General features: G+C 39.2%; 1 protein-coding gene across 2 annotated transcripts in view; it reads left to right on the top strand.

Moving 5' to 3' along the window:
- The window catches only part of Sick (sickie), a 283816-nt gene that overhangs the window by 183785 nt on the left and 78183 nt on the right, over nt 1–21848 (top strand). For both annotated transcript variants that reach the window (XM_078180306.1, XM_078180307.1), the window contains one exon: nt 3997–4270. In XM_078180306.1, coding sequence (XP_078036432.1) covers nt 3997–4270 — 274 coding nt within the window. The remainder of the gene's footprint in view (nt 1–3996; nt 4271–21848) is intronic.

Raw genomic sequence — 21848 nt, 5'->3', positions numbered from 1 at the left:
TTGCCCTCGCCGCCGATACCCTCGAGCGACGAGTGCCGTTCAGCCTCCGTCGAGTGACACCCAAACCCCCGCGGACTCTTGGAAATTGGGAAAACAATGGCGCGAGAGGTAGCAGCTTCGAATAGGTCCCATCGAAATAGAGCTCTCTCTCTCTCTCTCTCTCTCTCTCTCTCCCTCTTTCTCTTTCTCTCTCGCGAGAGAGTAAGAGAGAAACCGGGATCAACAGAGTTCTTCTCTCGCGGAGAGACTTTGCTCGTCGAGTGCGCACCGTCTTGTGACTTATCATTCGTTCGCCTCGAGTGTCAACGCTCTCGACAATTTCTTGGATTGCTCTTCCGCGGCGATCGCAGTTGCTCGCGCGGGCCACCGCGCGAACACACTCGCCCGGCTCCGTGGAAACAAAATGGTGTTGGAGGAGGCGGTGAAAGCAGACCGATTTCGAAAACGAAAATATCGCGGGCGTTCGCTCGAAATGAAGGTGCGAAAAGTGATTTTTCCTCGGGGAATGAATATTTCAGGAGACAGCTGCTACTTTCTCCGATTCCGCCGTGTCTTGGCTTTCCTTTCGCTCCGTGCAAAGTGCAAATTCATGTTCTTTTAATACGCCGGCACGTCCGTTGAACACGGCGAAGCCTCCTCCTCCTCCCACGTAATTTCAGCGGACAATAATTCATAAACGCGCGGATGCGAATCGAAAGCGAACGGACGCGATTTACTTAAAGGTTTTCCGCGCGACACCGCCACGCGAATTCATTGAGAAAGTCGAATCGGCGTACGACGACCACGACGACGAATTTGCTACGGTGTAGAGGTGATATTCGCGTAAACGTGCCCGCAGCGTTGTTCAACGGAGGAGAAAACCCGTAATTGGGCTGCCCGTGGGAAAATGTCGGAAAAGCATCGTGGAAAGCGTAGTGCGTTAATCGCATTAGCGAGCAAAGTCTTGCAGTCGGGGGATGCGCCCGCGTAAGCGTAGTAATCCTAACCCTGCGCGCGTGATTCCTGAATTATTAATCGCGCGAGTCCACGAGACTTCCTAGGATTTGCGTCAGCGAATTTCCCTACCGGCGACGTGGCTAAATGGAAAACGAGGCTGCATCCTCCGCCGATTGCACGCTCAAGTTTAGACTTCGACTACTTTCGTGCTAATTAGCGGACGGGTCCGCGCGTGCAGCGTCGACTCGAATTTTTTTTTCCCGTCAGCTTAATGATCGCATCAGCCGTTTCCTTCAATCTTAACACTCGAGAATCGCGAGACCTATTTTCGATCAAGCTGCATCGCCGTGCAAAACTATCCAGACACCTGTATGGCCGCGAATAGATTCGTTCATTGTTTCGTTCGTCGTTGATGGAATATTGTGTTATTTAGAGAACAACGCGAGCATAGTGATCTCGATAACGAAACAGTTTATTGTCGAACAAATTCATTCGAGTTCTCTACTAAATATCTAATTTTGCAAATTAGAAGAGGACTAGATTAAAACATGAACAAATTAATCTTTTAGTAGATTATTATTCACTTTTCTCTATAGGATAATACAACGTCCATTGCAATGGATTAAAGTTGCAAACAAGTAAATTTAATCTGTAAAAGGATGAATTTGATCGAGGAAAAAATTATATCATACCTGGAAATTTGATTTGGAAAACGACAAATCTTTTCTATTGAAGAATTCATATTAAGTGCAAATCCTATGAATAAAATTCATGTTACTTTGGAATTATCGGAAAAAGAGGATGACCTATAAAGAGCATTACAAAGCCCCCCTCTCTACATTAGTATTTGTAGAAGCTTCAATCGGAACAAAGTTATCTCTTCGAACCTTTTATTTCCAACTTTGCAAACGGCTTTTGTTCGCGAAAAAGAATCTGCAGCGTTCGCGGGCTGCGAGGTTAAAAATACTGGCACCGTCGCCATTTTCCTTGCACTATAAATAGCTGTTAAAAATGAGGAAACCTGTGACAAAATAAACACAGAGAGGCGACATTTTCAGGTGATTTCGTGTTCGAGAAATTTACAAGAACCGCCGGCTGAATAATTTTTGGTCTGCAAATTCTTTAAAGCAACAGAACATTGTTTTTTCGTTGTTCAAGTAATAAACCAAATGAACCGACGACGTGACAAGTGTCTTACACCTTGCTAATCGAACGTGAAACTACAGATTTTCTTTTGTTAAAATTACGCGTTACCAAAATTCTAAAAACTGTTATTTGTCGTCGCGTCTTATTGTTGCTAAACCATTGAAACAAATTAATGCTTTACAGCTGAAAATGTTCAAAAATGCATTTTTTATTCGGTACTATTATTTTCAATGAAACGAAATGATAGATGTCATGTCAAACAAATATCGTCAATCGATCGTTAATAATTTCGAAAGTGTTGTCACTATCTCACAACGTGATTCCGATGTTATGTTAATGATTATACCGTTGATTTGATGCATTTATAACTAATTGGGTAGTTGCAATTTAAAACGGTAGAACGATTAAACAAATTTTCAGTTCGCGATGCTTTATGTTGAGTCCGCCGAAATTGTTTAAAGAAGTATATAGAACCTGAAATTTTCGAGAATTCTGATCGTGCATAAAAATCGAAAGGAGAATGGTTAATAAATCAGCGAGAAAACTGTTGGTGACACGAGGGCAACGTGTTTGCTCCGAAACTCTCTGGTAAGCGAAGCTAGCGAAAAGGGCGACGTTCCGATAACTTTTGTCCGGTTTTAATTGACAACCGGTACGGAGAGCTGTTCACAAAGAGAACGGACAGGTGAACAGCGACGCGATTCATCGATTTGGAACAGCTTTACTGGATGGACACTGTCGGTCGAGTGGATTGGCTCGCGGATCTAATCTCGCTAATAGAGCAATTTCTGTAGGATTCAAATCCAGCCTCATTTGGCACGATCCGCAGCTATGGGACAGCTCTGACGTCTTTTGAAACGTTCGCGTCGTTTCGTCGGAGAGGCTTCGCCTAAAAGAAACTACCGAGCTTCCATTGTCTAGCGTATCCAACTTTATATTCCGAGCGTTATCTTATCCGAGCGTCTCTAAATGGAAAAGTTCGACCATTATAGTTCGCGGAATGCCTTCGGCTATTTCGGATGGTATAGGCTGTACAACATTTCCATCCCGGTATTTAAACAATGGAAGCTATTCTGTCGAATTTTAAGGGGATAGCCGCGAGCGAACTGTTAGAGAACGCGGATGGTTTTTTGGGGATGTTTGTTGCAACGCGAATCAGTGGCAAACTCTTCACGTAAATATTCTTTGATACGTAAACTCTTTCTCTCGTCGCATTTCGTCGGGTTTAATGAAATAAATAAATCTTGTTTACACTCGAAATGAAATACGGAAGAGCAGCTAAATGTTTCACATTCCCGTTACTGTAAATCGAGTCAAATGTTGACGAAAGTATCGTGTAACATGCGATTTATATTTTTCGAAATATCTTCTATTGACGCTTACTGTACACCCTATACCTTTCCTATCAATTGATAAATCTTCTTAACAAAAACACGTTTATGCAAAGCAGGAATGATTTATTTATTAGTTTGACAATCTTAGATTTGATCAAGTTATAAGTGGGAATATTTAAACCGAATAGTTTACTTATATAAAAACTTCTCATCAGTATTTAAGTGTATAATATAATATTAACTATATTATACTATTATATTATTATATTAAATCTACCGGAAAATAATTTAATATAATCGTAGCTTATGTTGCCAGCGTGATGGCGATTTATGAATATCATTTTTGAAAAACATATGTCGCAAATGAAATGACATTAGCGGACATAATTTTCCGGTAGACCTAATAAATATATATATTGTAAAAAAGACGGACTATATGGAGACTACGTAACTTTAACGTAGCATCTCGAAAGATGATTTTTCAAAGGTCGCGATAGCTGCCGATGGTAGCTACACTATTGTTTGTTGCATCGCTATGCGGAGGCCGACCGATAACGAGAGTCGCACGTGCTGTTTTTAGGTACGTTGGTGGTTCGAGGCGGGAGTTGTCAGGGGTGAAGGAACTGGTGACCTCGAGGAGGGTGCAGAAGAGACCCTCCGCGAACGTTGTGAGGTCGGATGGAGGTTGCATCGGGGGCAGTCCAGGAAGCGGCGGCGTCATTGCAGGCGGCTTGCTAGGCGGTTGCAGCGGCGGCAACGACGCCTTAGCAGAATTAACCATCGAGGACCTGGCATCTCTTCCCGCCGGAAATCACACCTCCGCCAATCACACGGGCCATTCCTCTCATCACAAGGTCAGCGAACTTGGCTAAATCGATATTTCGCCAGTGGTATTTCATCGCGCGAATCAACTTTAAATCCCGTACACGTTGTCAACCAAACAGAATAATATCTGTGGCTGCGGGGACGACGTTGCATGTCGCGCCGTTTCACTTTTGCGCCATCGTTGCTTAATCCTTTCGCCCCTTTTTCTACTATATATTCCTCTAAAAAGCAATCGTTTCTTAAGAAAAAAGGAAAACAGTAAGAAAAATCTCCATTTTGGAAATAGATATTTTCTGTTGCAAAAGAGATTCGTAGCAATTGAATTTGTTAACGTGCAGGTATTTAATTAACTTGGATCAATTCTCTGGTTTATTGAAGCAGCCTATGGTTGCTTTTCCAGGAAAACAGCGGATGATAGGGAGGAATGAGCATAGTCATTGCGTGGGAGGGGGAAAAGGGTGCTCCAACCGTGCGGGGTTAATTTCGAAGGTATCATAGTTATTAGCAGGTTCGCGAAGGGTTAAATAACGATGGCGGGAATTTTATTGCAGCACGTAACAATCATACTTGTTGGGTTATTACTAGACATCTCGATTACGAGTTGGACTATTGCAATTATAATTGCATATTCCTCGAGGGTTTTTTTTCCATTTCTCCGAACCGAATGAATTTAATTTCGAGCATTGTTTCTTATAAACACGAACATCGCGTATTTTACAACTCAATTATCCCTTTGACGTGCAACGGCATCTGGAAGACGTTATTTCTTTCATTTGCCATTGTATGCTCTAACGTCTGCGAGGCGTCAAGATCTGTTTCCGGTGGACATCGTGCAATATACGCGGTGTTCCAAAAGTCACTCACGGTCGGGAGATAAACGGTTAATTTTTTGCTTAACTCAAATGCAATCCACGGCTTTGTTTACGAGTTACCGAGTCAAAAACATAGATGCCGTTTTAAAAGGAAAATGAAGACGAGTTTGACAATTAGCGATTGGTCGGTCGAAAACTGCTCAACTTTTGTCGAAAACATTTCCTCGTCAGATTATCGCGAGTACTTGAAAAATCGTAAAAGATGTTGCGGCACCCTGTATACGATTTCCGCATATGACATTCCACCGTTTCAGACAGTAATGGTATCTTGGTCGGTATAGATATTCTATAACTTTAATGAATCCGCACGTTCAGCTCTTCTACTGATCCCATAGGAAATACTTATACATTTAATATCGCGACTACCAGTTTAACGAGATCCTGTTGCTCTGTCATCTTAAAATTGAATTAACATTTATCCGAAATCTTCGTTTCGCTTTGCGACGCGACAGCCCCTTAAAATGCATTTGACAACTGTGTCTGTGAATTTCAAACCATAGCGATACATTCTCCATTGCATTTTACATTCAAATTATTATTTCCGACGTACAGTATAATGATACATTTCGAAGAAACGTTCTTGTACGATATTAACATTAACTGTAGCGTGCGTTGAACTTATTAAAAAGCGTTTCTATAACGAAACGTTATTTAGAGAAACCCAAATGATTTAGTACTTCTTTACGCGTTCGCAGAGTATTTAAAAATGTTGCGGGGTCGTTCCAGGGTTAGGTTTAAAATGAAGAATATTTAACACTTGGTTGTCGTATGCTAAATTTGGCAAAATATTTAGAACGCGAATTCTACGTCAAGCATGGTCGGAGGGGTTAATTAACCATCGGAAACAGAGAAAACCATTGGCACACTTGTCGTCTTAAAACGCTTCGCTGTTGCGATTCGCCGAGCCCGCCGCGATGCTCTCGACATCCATAATTGAAAGTTAATTCTCAACTTGAAAATGAATCCATCCATAATTTCAGCAGTTTGCCAACAAACGGGAGGCACTTGTATTGTCATCGGCGCGCTCCATCGTTCCCAATCAAACTAATCTGTCACCGGGCTCGTTCTCGTTGCATTGTCATCGGCGTACCAGTTCGGTCGAGAAACCAATTAAGTTTTATTAAACGCTGGTTGACATCGTGCCGCCCGATAAACATCGGCGAAAATTAATTAAGCTTAAATCGGAGCCGCGGCGAATCGATCCGGTCGGAATGAACGGTAACGAGGTGAAACAATGCGAATTACACGCACGCATACGAGTGCCGACGACTCGCCGCAGTTCCTTGATTCCCTATACCGATAATTGCGGAACAGTCGGACGCATCCGACTGCACGCCGATGCAATCGCTACTGATGAGAATGATGCCAAATCGATGCCAACATTTCCAGGCCATACGCTCCGATCTTTCGCGGGGCTTGATGATACTCGAGTGTATCGATACTCCCGCGCGATACCACCGAAATTGCTATCAACGTCTAACGTACTCATCGCAGCCGGTACATACCATATAATGACACGGTTTGTACAACCCCTGGCAAAAAGGTTCCGATCATACTGTCGTTGATATTTTATGACTCTAAAATGCGAATATTCCTTGTAATTTTATACGACAGGGCAACAGACTTTTACTTTAGAACATTCATTACAGTATTAATAATATGTTAGTTTATTGTCTCCAAACAGATGCGCATTGTTGCAAACAAATTGTTCGCTGTATAAATATTCTATCCAACACTTTCTAACCATTTTATTTCGTACTATACACTTCTGCTACAATACAAACGCAGAAATTTTATGGTAAAAAATATTAACAATATTAACCCTTTGCACTCCGTTGTCTCCTCTCGGGGGACATCGTGATTCTAGTATATCACTAGACATTAAAATTTATTAGCTAGCATAGGGAATTAATTTATTGTAGTGCATTTTTTTTGAGAAATGTACGTTCCTCCGAAGAAAACAGATCAGAATCTCGTACAATTACTGAGATATATAATTATATGTATAAGACATATAATGAACTGTTGAGAATTAATTTTCGAGAACAGAGAACACGTCCATGAATGTATTATATGAACAATAGATTGAACAGTATATAAACTATTCACAATCTGGGAGGAATAAAACAGGACTGTATTGTTTCTTCTGACAGAAGAATATGCAGTAATCAGCCTGAAATGCGTACTAGTAATGAAAAATGTTGATTTGCAAATATATTCCTCGATGTCTACAAGTTCATATAAATCGAATATTATTATAATATCTTACTTCGTTCCAAACGTTTTCTATATAACATAAAGGTTCATAAGTGCTGGGAGATAACATCCATGACGGCGCGAAGTGCAAAGAGTTAATATGAAAGATGTTGAATAAAATAATACAGAAAATGTGAAATATAATAATGTAGAAAGTATTAAATATGACAATGTAAGAAGAAGTATTGGATAATGGTGCGTTGCATCGTCGCGAGTTCGGTTTTAGCATGGTCAGCGGGGGGATGCATTTCAGGCGGCCATAATTTGCGGCAATCCGTGATTGGCACGACGAATGCGTGCAGTAATTATTAAAGACACGTTGCGCGGCCTCGCGTAATTGTTCAATAACCGCGGTCTCTCGTGCCGAAACGCGTTAACAAAGCAGAACCGTAAACGAGAGCGCGCAAACAATGACTCTACAGAGCACCTCATTCGTACGCGAACGTGTCAGCTGTTCCGTTGCGCAGCTGCCGTATACAGGGTGGCTCGTTTTAAATGTTTCGCGCGCGCGGGACGACGGGAATCGAGTTACCGAGGAAATCGAATTAAAGGTCCGGGCGCCACTCTGCGATAATTCGAATCGAGAGTCCAACTGAAACGACGAGCGCGCGTCGAAATTTTAGCGGGGCCGCGTCGACGATCAAAGTTTACCATCCCGGCTCGTCAATTTTCCAAAATACCATTATGCCGATGGGCGGACAGTTTCGTATCGCGCATCACTTTTCCATCTTGCGCCGATTAAATTCTAATTGCTGAAATATGCTTCGAATTCTTATCGAAAGATCGCTACCCAGTAATTCGTAATAAAGAATGTTTCGAATAGAAGTCAGTCGGTACGCAGTTCCCAACAAACTGCAATACTAAATACTGCTAAAAGATATTTTAATTAAAATCATTGCAATCTTTTGAACGCAACCGTATATAATTTATGTACAAATCATCTTTACATTCTCTTTAGAAAGTTATCAAGGTACTTGAATCGAAAATTAATTACTTTAGAAGATATGATTTTTATTCCTATAAGATCGAATCACTGCATGGCGTAGGATTTAATTAGTAGCAAACAGATGCTGATCCGCGCAACTGTGAAACAAATCGCAGGGCAAGGTGTTAAACCGGGAAACGCGTTCTGTCTTCACTTGAAGTTTCTTCGATCCGTGCGGCAAACTTCTAGACGAATCGCGTCTTCCACCACCGAGCTTCGTTTCACGAACTATCCTTGTTCTTTTTTTGCGAATTACTTTTTCGTTCCGTGGTCAATCGTCCTCGTTCTCATCCCGGCGACCCCGCGACCCCTACGGATTCGCTCGGCCGCTCTATCTCGGTTGTATCTCGTTCATTTTCTCCCCTTTTATTCCCCTTTAATAAATGGCGTACGGTGGGCCGCCGCACGTTGCATCGCACGCATCTGACCCCCTTTGCCCTAATAGCCCCATTCACCGCATCCACCCTTTTTCTCCGTCGCTTCGGCAGCACGTCGTGCAACGCCGTATGTCGCAGTAGCTGCGGATCTCTCTCGTGCGACTGTGTTCTGCGCCACTCGGCCAAGCTAATCAGGCTTTTAGAAGACGTCTGAGAGATCGAGCAACTTCTCAAGACGCTTTCACGGTGCCATGCCGGCGCGGCGGCGAGAGAACAAAAACCAACCACTCTCTCGAATCCCCGCGAAAATCGATTTCGGGGGACCCCGCGGCCGTCAGGGGAGCCTCTCTTCCCCCACTTGTCTCCTTGATTGATCACTCCGATGTTCGGATGTGGGTAGCACTCGGACGAAATAAATACTTGCCAGGTGGAATGCGCGCTATACACCTTCTGTTTCTGGTCGAACTCGCGTTTCGTTTGAAATTGTTACTCGAAAGAGTTTAACGCTAATCAAACCATTGCCGGTTTCACATTTCTTCTTTTATAACTGTCCAAGTGCTGCTTCCATTAAAAATTGTTGGATATTGGATTGGCAACTAAGTAATTGCGGATACAAAATAAGAAGGAAAATTCAATTCTTTTGCTTAAAAATATACGTTTATTTAATTAGACAAATCAATTTTGGCGCTGCCTTTCTTTCAAAGCTTCATTTTAATATACTGTATTTAACATAAAAATCGTGCTCACGATGCTTGCTTTTTTGGAAATAATGTAATAAAATATGTCTGGAACGCGCGCGACTTGCCCTTCCATCTTCAAACTCTAATAAAAACGAAACCAAATCATTAATCGGTGCAATTTTCTTACTGAATCAAAGGGTGGGAGTCTAAACAGCAAGAAAACAATATAAATCAGGTGCTTTAATTCTGCTTTTTTCTAAAATGCGCTTCATGTCCTTCCAGCTTTGAACAGTGATAAAAACGAAACTAACTAACTAATCGATACAATTTTCTTACTAATTTGAAGATGAAAGTCCAGACAGTAAGAAAACAATATGACTTAATTACTTTGAACACGTTGATTAAACAAAAGAATGTCTAAGACCATCTATTAACAAAATCCGCGATCACTTAATTGCCAACCCAATATATTTCTTTATTCAGGTCATACCTATCACAAACATTATGAAAAGCTTGAATAAATTTTATCTTGTAATTTGCACGAGGCAATTCTTGTTAGTTAATTTTCGGTAGGTCTAGTCTTAACCACCATGAACGTTGCTCATGCTAAATCTACCTAAAATAATATATAAGATAATTATGAAATAAAACATGTGAAACTGGTTATTTAAACGGTGGTGATAAGATTAGTATTATACTATTATTTACAATGAAAGCACAATAATTATTATTATGCATCGACTTCTTCACGTCGACATTTATATCCACTGATTTTTATATCCACCGATTTCTCATAACCTTAGCATTGAACAACATTGATTTTACCTATTTTATTTATTTTATTCTTCGTGAAAGATATCTAATATTTAAAAAATGGTACAACAATACCTCAATAATAGATAGTAAATTATTGGTTGCCATGACAATCGATTCACAGTATTTTTATTCGCATAAAAAATTGATTTATAAGCTACCGGTCGTTAAAGTGTTAAAGAAAGCATACAAAATATTTTCGATAAAAGTACTTATCGCAGTAAGTAAAGGGGACATCGAATGGAAAGAATATTCGAGAATATTTTCCGGTAGACTCACGGTATTTCCCAGTCGTTCCTTTTCGTTAACCCAAGTATGGTCAAGTTAGGTCTCTTTTTCTGTATTTCTTACCCTCCGCTGGGAGGCTTTACCTTCGTCAATATTCCCGATACTCCGCGTTTTCTGCAATATCCACTTTATCCTTCCTGCCTCGGAATATTGAATCAGACTCGCGGCGAAAATCTCAACGTGAATTTGATGGATACGAATATTACACATTCATTACAATGGTTGCGTACAATTTCATTCCACCGTGTAAATAATAATATTATAATATAAGTACAAATGTTACTTATTCCCAATTTCGTTGGTTCTTAGTTTTAACGAAATTAGGATAACAAAGTGCCATGAAATGAGCCCTTCCATTAGATCGAAATATTATTCACGTTTCTCAAATTACTCCATTGATAAACGTCCTCCTCTAATTAAACGAGTGCCCAATTATATAAAAATCACATAAAAACTATTTCTGTGAATTTTTTGACTGGTTGAACGCATAATTCTTAACATCCTTATTATGTTAAAAAAGGTTATGAATTATACAAAGAATTCATAGAAATTGTTATTAATGCGACTTTTGTGTATAACATAACCTTACTTTCGTTTAAAATATTTCGGTACAATTTATTCATAAAGTGTAAACACATGGTTTTATATCATATAAATTATGAAAATAATATTAAAATAGTATGTTATAATATCAGCATAATAAATTATAATATTATATAATACATTTAATGTAATATATACAATAATATACTACGAAAATATATTCAAAGTGACGAGGATATAACATTATTCTAACAACGTAATTCGAAAAATCCATTTCCTTGTCTAACTGGATATAAAACGACGCGTTTAACTAATTTTCTTATGTGGATGTTTTTTTTTCAAACTGTGCAATTTGCAAATTGAAAGCCTCGTTCCACGAACGCGCAATTCTCCCACCGTCTGGCAAATTATTAACGATGAAATGGCGGCAACAAAAATGCAGTTGCAGAAGAAATCGCGAAGGGTTGAGACCCGCAGCACTCGACGAACGTTTTCCTGGGTAAAAAGCGATTCTCCCGGCGGAAGCAGTCTCGATTTTTCCGGCAATATGTCCGTTGGGACGGTATTTCCGGCGAAACGCGTCGGCGTTGCAAAACTATACGAGAAAAATATATTTTACAGGATTGAGAAGTTAATTAATCATTTGATATAAATCAAGTGTAAAAATGAACAGTGTAGCAGAAAGTATTGACGTCATTAAAAATCCTGTTCGCTCAAAAAATTCTGATCGTCCATAACGAGCCTAATTATTTAATATTTTAATTCAACTAATAACTATAATAACTAAATAATACACAATATGAGGTTTGCGTTAAAATTAATTACAGAATCAATCGGAAGAAGAAACTGTGTTTAACCAGGAACGTACACGTCGATATTGACATCAATGTCAGTGTCGATGCTCTGTCGAACATCGATCGTTCTTAATAGCATAGGCTTCTCAACCTATATTGCCGAGTCAGAAGCAGCTTTATTTTTCACTTGCCTCACTGTTCTTCATTACGTGCACGTAATCCGCACTCCGAGCGTTTTTTAAGCTCGAATAGACTACCGATATTGTGTCCAGAAATATGAAACGAAAGAACGTAATTATCTCGGATTGACAACCTCTTCGTCTCTCATCAGATGCTATTACGATTCTTGAAAACTATTCTTTTCCATTTGGGGAACGTTTTTAGGAACTGTTATAATCTTTTGGAACCTTGCACGTTGTCACTTCGATTGCTAATAACTATGAAAACGAGTCGCAAGGTCTAACTCAAATGTCCTGAAAACGTCCATAAAATGTCTTGTAGATGTCTAAAGGGCGTCTTGATTTGCATCGCTGGACGTTTTTAAGACGTTTCTAGGATATTCGAGACGCCTTAACCCTTAGGGGTCTATGGACGCATATATGCGTTTGGCGAAAGTCGCCGTTGTGGCCGAAGGACGCAGATATGCGTTTACTCTAAGTCATCGGCGTGGCCTAAGGGCGCATATATGCGTCTGTCCTTAAATGCTCAGTTCAGTCTAGCATAAAAATATTCCGTCCCCAGCGACCGTCAGCGCTAGTCGCGCGCCGTCTCTACGGATCGTTCCAGCCAGGAGTATTTAGAGCCCTAAGGGTTAAAGACGTCTAGCTATCTGTGCCAAATTATATCGTAAATAACGCGCCATATTACGAGTTACAAATTAAGCAGCATTTCGATAGTTTCAACTTTAAACCGAAGAAAAATGGTACTAGACGTTAAATAATTTATTGGAAAATCTAAATCGGTTAAAATCTCAGATCTAAATCCAAGTGAACCGTTCAACCGTAACGGATCAATTTCTTTCGGACGGTTTCTATTGTTTTTATATATTATCGTAGCGATATTCGACTGCAGTTCGCGTGTCTTCTGAAATGCTCTGGAATAGATCGATTTAGACGATTAGATGTTGAGACTAATAGTTTGTTTAAAGCGATCGTTACCAGAGCCATTAGGCCGCGCCGATTGCCGGCCAAAGTGGAGAATTATCTGTTTGTGCTCGAAGAGGTGGACTTTATCGTACGTCAGTGAAAATTATTCCTAGTTTACGACGGTTATCGTTCCAGTAACGAGCAGAAATTGTTTACCCGTGAGTGATACTACTATGGGAACGCATCAACCAAATTGTGCGTCATTTTCTCCGAATATTTCAACAGGAGTAGGCGAACAATTCAAAAGCAACGCGCGTGTCACCGATTCGTTTATCGTCCACCAAAAATATTCTCGATTTAACCCTCTATGGACCTACGTAGCTTTCAGGTTACATAATAATATGTCGACATTTCATCAAATAATTTTAGATTTTTTACAAACTGGTGCACATCTCTTTATCATATAAGATCTCTCAGATAAGCAATAACAATATCCATGACGGTCTGCAGCACCATCAACCTGAAATATCAAAGCAAATGCCTTACAAGTTGTCTGCAGATAGTTATTTAACCCTTTGCATTCGAAGCCATTTTAACTGTAAATGTGAAATAATTTTCCTGGCTCGTAGTATCCCTATTCTATGTAATAAAGTGCCTTTTTTGCGTCCGAAATTAATTCTTGCGACTCATACCAACAATTTCACTACTCGACAATATTTTATATCTAAACTTTGTTGTTATAAAAATTATTGTGGAACGTAATAGAATGATTTTAGTGGTGCCTCAGGGTCACCATTCGAGTGCAAAGGGTTTAGAAATAAATTCGGCCCATGGAGGGTTAAGAAAGGTGTCCGAACATATTTTATACGTCCGAGAAAACTGCAAGTTACGTTTTCGATAGACAAGCCTCGAAACGATTGAAATCGTGGATTCTTCCGATAACAAACGATCGAATAATAAAACTGGTAAAAGGTTGAAATAAATTCCACCGTATTATATTCACGAAACGACGCGTATCGCTGACATTCATTGTCAGCGTGTTCAATATCGGAGTGTAAAACCGGAGCATCTCTTGTGCAACTATGTTCCCGCGGCGCGGGAACGACGGGTTAAACGGACTTCCAGTTCGAAGGGGTTGAATCGAACAACGAAGACTGTTTGAAAAGGCATGCCGCTCGATCCACGCGTTTCATTCCGCCGTGCAACGAAATTCAAAAGTCCACGAGCTTCCTGTTTACCGGGCTCGGAACGGGCGAGAAATAATTCTTCTAATTACGAAGACAACAAACGGAGGACCGAGAATGCCGGTTCACAATCAGCCCGCGCCTGTATACATTATCCGCGGAAAAAACAGAGGACACGCGAAACTACCCCGAAGCGAGAGGCCCCGATTCTCCCCCGTCTACGAGGTGTCCCAGAATTTCGATCGCACTCGCAAGGGGTTGATTCCCGAGTTACACTAATTATACTATTCGCCTTTAATTTTCTTCGTATTTTGTTTAAAGACAGTACTCTTGGCAAATATATAATTGATAAAGAATATAAAAGCACTGTATATCCTTTTGAACTAGTTAACCGATAACGAGCATACTCGTCACGAAGAAATGGCAGCATTTTCTGTTACGAGTATGCTCGTGAAAACCGCTGACCGGTTTAGAAAAGAAATACATTGCTTTTTTAAACAATACTTGTAATTATTATTATAATTATACTATAGCTTTGCTACGACCGTACACAATATGTATATACAAACGCATATACAATTACGATACGTGCAATAAAACATATGCAAGGCGCGTTGAAACTTGGATCCAGAAAGGGGTTGTTCGCGAGTGAACTTCTAATAACTTAGCGTTAACGAAAACGCTGGTTACGCCTCGGTCGCCGACGAAAGTTTTTGGCCAAGATGAAAAACGCTTGAAATCGTTCTAGGGCCCGTTCCGGTCGCGACGCGAGTTCTGGTGGTACACCCTGTATAGCCAGACTGCATTCGTGGTAACTGTTCGCCCCCCGTCGCTGAACGGAGACGGTCAAAGAGCGCGGCGTGGGGGGCGCGGGGGAAAGAGAACGGTTATTATTTCACCCGGCAGATATCGATTTCATTCGACGACCTGCCGTGACCCGCCTGCATAACTCACGGCGACGTGTACGCTAATCTTTCTCCTCTTTCTTGCCGATCCGAGCAAAACGCGTGCATCCGTCTTCGTTCAACGGTGACGATGCACCGGGGACTCTTCGCCGCGGCGAGACCGGGAGAACGTTGTTTACGTTCTTCGCGAGATTTGACAAATCCTCCGTCCCTCGGGGGATCGACGGCAACGACGGAGACGACGGTGGATAGGGCGGGTGGGGGGCGGGGGGAGGGGGTGGTGGAAGAAAGAGAAGCCGCGGAGAGAAAAGTCGATGACGCGGAAGGAAAGAGATAAAATATGGACAATCGGTCCGAGGGGAAATCGGGAATCGATACCGATCCTTGAGACCTTTTTCCGAAGCTGCCGCCGCGATTCCAAGGTAAATGCTCGGGAAATATGCTTCCGGGGAGGACCGAGTTTCAGAGGGAATGCTGGCCGACGCGCGAGAAAAACTTCTCAGGTATTCGCGGGCGGTGTCGATATCTTCGCGATGACGACGTTGGTAACTAGGCTGCGGGATCTCTCTACGAAATAAACATTTTAGAAATAAATTACGGTAAACTGCAGAAGCGAGTAGGACAGCGTATTCGAACGATGCGATCATGAATTGGAACGTTGTAAAATAATGTATCATACGGTTATTTTACAGATGAAGAATTATTTAATGAACCTTTCTATGATTTCCTCTAGGTGAATACTACAATGTAGCGTATGACTATAATTTTCTAGAGCTTCTGATATTTATTCTACACCGATTCTCAGATGAAGCATCAATGGATTTTATACGATATGAAATACTTACGTATTGTTTCGATAAAGTTACCGATTTGCAATATAGGGTGGCGTATACACTGATTGACCGTTTAAGCACGAGCGTTACGCTATAAGAAGATTATCGATCACGTTATCCAGATGTCATTGAATAATCCTATCAATCCACATATCTGTCATTGTCATCACATGTTTTATTACATTAAGAATTTGTTTCCATGTTCTTGTAGTATATATTGTTCTTTCTTATCCCGTTTCTTAATAATATTTCACTATTATTATTCCGGGAGCTTTATCCCACGTTCGGCAGTATCATTGACAACTTTTAATTGTTGAATAAAGTTTAACCCGTATTTATATTGCTCGTCTTTCCACGCGTTAAATTCTTTTCTTAAAAATCCACACATCAAATCCATATAATCTAAAAATTGGTATATCAAATGATTCAAAATATATTTTTGTACCTCCGGAAACGAAATCATGTAAATTCTTGTTAATAAAACTAATGAAAGCTGTTGTCAACTTTTCAAGAACCAGGAGAAGTAAAAGAATTACTAATAATTATTACTTCTATAGGTATCGAGCGATTATTTTGGATTCCCCTATTAGTCCGTCTAACAGTGAGAGTGATTACTCGAAGCAAACTAAATTATGCAATCAACCGTAAAGCTGATAAACCATATCACGTGAAAAGATAAAAATATTTATAGTCCATTCGCTATTTAAAAAAATCATGTTACCCCAGCGCTACTTCACAGTCATTAGCTCCATCTAATTATCGATCTCGAATTAGTTATAGATCGAACGAAGTTTTATCTGATTTATAGCTGATTGGGTATCGATAATTATATCGATTGCTCGAGTCTCGCCACACGTAGATTGTTATGATTAGAGACTCGAAAGAGAGTCAAAACAATGCCAGAATTCGTTGTGCCTGCTTTTCATACAATTTTTACTTTCTTCCAAAACGTCGAGGTATAAACTACGTCTCGTAACATTACGTTTGATGCTCACGCTTCATCGATTGGCAAAGATATACGCCACTGATATGCCAAAAGATGCTACAGTGATTTACACCTCGAATCGCAAGGCACTCCAATGTACACGGCATTCACCGCATTAGATACTAATGCAACGATTGTCGTGGTATTATCGTCCGAACTGACATATGTGATGCAACTTAATGCGTCTTTTTTATGAATTCCATTTCGTACGATCGAGGATACATAGTTCCATTGCTGAAACGTTAAAAGAATTGCGTGTTAAAGCACATCATGCAAAACTTGAACGTAATGACGTGCGTCGCGATGTTACACCAACTGTTTTGTCTTCGAGATCTTGGAACGCAAACTTTGCGCAGTGATCCAGTGGGCATATGCACCACCTGTTCGGTCCCACCCCTAAACAAAGTCCAAAAGAAGGAATAAAATATTCGCGATCCCTGCGATACGGATCTTCCAGAGCTTCGAACTATTATTGATAACGAATAAGAGAATTAGCATAATATATTGTTTGTAAAGAGGTGAAAATTGTAGTGAAAGGGGTAAATAAACGCGGACTTTCTTCTCGCAACGCTAATCTACATAATTTAAGGTTAAATGTCTAATTATTATTATATTACCGCTCATTCAACATCGCGAGTGTAAGTTCAAATAGCGGTCTCGCCGTCGTCTCTTTTGGTGTGCCAAGTAAGAATAGCAACGCGAACAGTGCATCGTAAATTTGTTGTTAATTTGTTAAACTCCCGCGCACTTTTTATGCAACTTTAAAGGAAATCGGTGACGATTGTGCGACGATTGTGGAAAGATGCAGCGATCCTTGGATCGGTTAGTTGTAGTGTAGCATTTATTTCGGAACGTAATCGTAAACGTAAATATCTCGTTTGGATAAACGCGATTGCAATCGCAATGCTAATTACTATTTCGAGAACTTCTACAATTATTTCATAGTCGCAACGCTAATTCAACCGTTGCTAATTCGACTCTAAGAAAACATTGCGAATGCCGCACGGCGGAGCGTTGCAGCTGCGACACGAGCCCTGAATGACGAATGCAGCTACTGCAACGTAATCATTTCGCAACGCTAACTTTGAAATCGAGTCAAAGACAATATTCTAATGGAAAAACTGCGGTGTGCCAACCAAGCTGTTCGTAGGGACGGCAAGGCCTGCTCATTGTTGTGGCTACGGCGTGGGCATCTGAAAAGTCGATAAATAATGCAATTGTTTGGTCGCAATGCTAATACAACGAACAGAAATGCAGTAGATTATTTTAACCCTTGTCACTCTAAAAATTTTACGGACCGCTGGAACGCTGACTTAAGCATGGCAGTATTACTGCCGGTTGTTGTGATAAGGGTTAATATTTAAAAGCAAATAGTCCGTTGACTTTGAAAAATCTAAGGAAACTGACAAAGTAGAAAAGCGATTAATTTGCAATGCCAGATTGGAAGATATTCTACTTGACATTTTAAAGCTAAATCGTGGCTGATAGCAGCGTTAACTTCAATTTCTGTTCAAATAATTAATTACAGAAACGCGTGATTAATTCGCAACATTATAGCAAATCGCGGATGTGCCCATCCAAGTTGTAGCAGCAGCATAGGCGACTGAAAAATCGAAAGGCAAACTATCACAACGCGATTGTGTCTGCGCAATTCTAATTCAATGAACAGAGAACCAAATGACGGATTGCCAAATGCAAATGAACTTTGAAAATATTAAAAATTGATCAACTATCAACACGAAATTGCATTTACTCGCGACGCTATCTTTAAAGCTATTCTGCACAACAAGCAAATTCAAATCGCGATTATTTCATTCGCAACGCTATTCAATACCGATGGAAATTGCGTTTATTTTATTGGGAACGCTAATTCCCGTCTCCACTCAAAATCAATTAAAGCAACGCGTGATTATTTCGATTGCAAATCGCGAACGTGCCCATCTGCGCCGATCGTTGGGGCGGCGAGGCTTGCACATACGCTGAGGAGCCTATACCCTGCGGAGAACGTCCCGGGACACCTCTGACACCCCAACATGATCACATTCACTCTCAGCTAAAGTAAATGTTAGTTACTGAAATCGACTGAAAAGGTAGCGATCATTGAGATTTAATGAAACGCTAATTGAAACTAATTTTCTCGTGACTACAACCAATTAGTGATGCTCGTGTTTCGAAAATAAATACTATTTCGATAGAGTTACAATTTTCAGAACCTTCGCGAGCTTTTCTTAAACTGTTTCAACAGATAAGAATAGTAAATAAACATTGCATAAATATTTCACAGAGATCCACGTTGTAAGACACTGATCGCATGGAATATATTCGATTCGAGTTGATCGCAATTTATAAAAAACCGACGCAAATCCACTGCCTAAGCAGATACACAAGTGGAAATTACTTCGTGCACGATACGCTAGCCATTTTCAGTCGCTATTTTTATTAACCCCTTGCCGTACCATTTTCTTTATAGTTACAATGTTAAGTACCTTTTCGATTGTAATAATTTCTTAAGAAAAGGAGAAAATTTATATTTATTGCATATATCTCAGAATTGTATAACCAGAGCTTTACGAACAGCCAATAAACTTAATACAAAAATCGACTTCTTTGGCAATTCATTGAGCCAATTTACAAATGCAGCAACTCTAGCCATTAAGACACACACTCTGTAATTATTTCATGACACACTCTTATATTATAATTTTTAATTTATATTATTTAAATGTATTCCGGACTATGTGCTAGTATATAGTACATAGTCCGGAATACATAGTACATAATCCGGATCACCTCTATGTAACAAGAAAGGGTCTTACTAGCCCGTTAATAAAGAATAGCAATAATAATGTCTACATTTACTAGAATGGTTTAATATTAATTGCAAGAAGATAGAATTTTATTCTGACTTAAAAGAACAGAATAACAGTCATACTTAGCAGAATATTACTAGAAATCTCGGTTACGAGTCTGACTCATTAAAGTACGGCAAGGAGTTAAATACCGTTTCCATGTGTCATTGTTCGCATCATCCCGAGCAACGTTGGGCACTCGGAAGGATTCGAGCAACGGACATAGAACCTCAAATCTCTGAAAATCCTATCTAAAAACTGTTATTAGTTTTTCGGATTGGGATACTTAACATTCATTTAAAAATGAGTACGTCTAATAATATTTTCAAGTCATGTTCAAATATTGATTTGGTAATAAAAATAACTATGTAACGATAAATGATAATTTATAATAATAATAATAATAATAATAATAATAATAATAATAATAATAATAATATATTAATAAAAGAATTATTAAATTAAATATAATAATAATTTCAAAATGTGTCAAATATGTTTAATAAGAATTTCATAACAGGAAAAAGAGAAACTCTATTTTTAACTTCAGCAAATGTATTTTATACAATGGGGGCCGTCTTTCTTCGCGCGGTCTATAATATAATTAATCATTAGAGATCAAATATTGGTATATAATTTTCGTAGCAATCGTGTCAGTCTTTCCGCAACTTGGAAATAAAATGATTAATACTTGAAACGATCGAAGGAAATCGCGGCGTGCAGAAAGACCCTACCAAACTAGGAAACAGATTACCACTCAATAGATTGCCGAGCAATTCTTTGGTCACAGTACTCATAAAAAATGCTATAATTTCTTTAAATATTGACTTACTACTTGATGACAGGAAGCAGCAATCCTGAGTCAGTAGAAATTCCAACGACGGAGCCCGAACACTCTCATATCCCAACGCAGTGTTCAAATAATCGTTTAAACATATAACTGAATAACCAAATATCTGATTGGCAAAATTACGAATAATCAAATATACAGTCAGGCAAGTAACTGATTATCCAATTGACGGATTAAATAAATAACCGATCAACTAAAAACAGAATAACCGTTGGAGGTTATATTCCGTTGTAATATTTAATGGGTACATTTAATCATTCGATTATTTGGACATTTGGTCATTTGGTCATTAACCGATTGGCAAAATGACCGGATGACCGAATGATCGATTAGCCAATTGATAAATTAAATAAATGGCCGATTGGTAAACTAACTTAATAGGCAAATAATCGATTGGCAAATGGCCGAATGATCAAATGATCAAATGATCAAATGATCAAATGATTAAATGATCAAATGATCAATTGACCAAATGACCGAAAAATCTAATAATTAAATATACCGATTAAATATTACATGGGAAAAGAACATCGAATTAACGTGACGACGTTAATCACTTAATTACGGAAAATCTGAAACGCAACCGCCGCGTTCGACTGCTGCTAAATAACTAAGTAGAATAAAGTCAAATTGTCACTTGCGAATTAGCGCCGCCTCAACGTCAATAAAGTAACAACCGAACGCCAAACAACGACAAAATTTTCAACAACAAATTCATTATTTCTTGCTTCTTAATATTTTAAACCGTACTTATGTTCTATGGTTCCCTTGAACTAATATATTTAAATAACAGACGGCATATGTATATGTACATCTGGTTGTAGATAGTTAACGTTTCCTATTTTATCGAAAATTTTTAATTTCGATCACGTTTATGAATTTCGTTAGCGATGTTTCTGCCATCATCTAAATATTAATTCAATTATTACTGCTTCCTACGAACGAGTACTTCAATTGATAATAAATCTTTTTAAAGAGAACACGTATATGTATACCAAACAGGAATAACTAATTCACCACTTTGGTAATTTTATATGAACAATTCATTCAATTGCAAGTGTTGAGCGGGAATATTTAAATCATATAGCTAATTCATGTCATGATTTCTTTTCTATCACAATCGTATATTTTTTCCATATTTTTGTAAAACGTGAAAAGACTAATTCATAATATATAATATTTAATATTAAAAATATTAATTAATATTAATATTTAATATTAGAAATTATATATATATATAATATTTAATAGAATATAATGGCAAAAAATTAATTTCAAACTTTCCCGTTATCCGATCAATTTCATCTT

Source organism: Augochlora pura, chromosome 5 (assembly GCF_028453695.1).
Source record: "Augochlora pura isolate Apur16 chromosome 5, APUR_v2.2.1, whole genome shotgun sequence".
In the NCBI taxonomy this organism is placed as follows: Eukaryota; Metazoa; Arthropoda; class Insecta; order Hymenoptera; family Halictidae; genus Augochlora; species Augochlora pura.
Note: the sequence above shows the minus strand (reverse complement) of the source record. Positions and strands in the feature narration are given on the sequence as shown.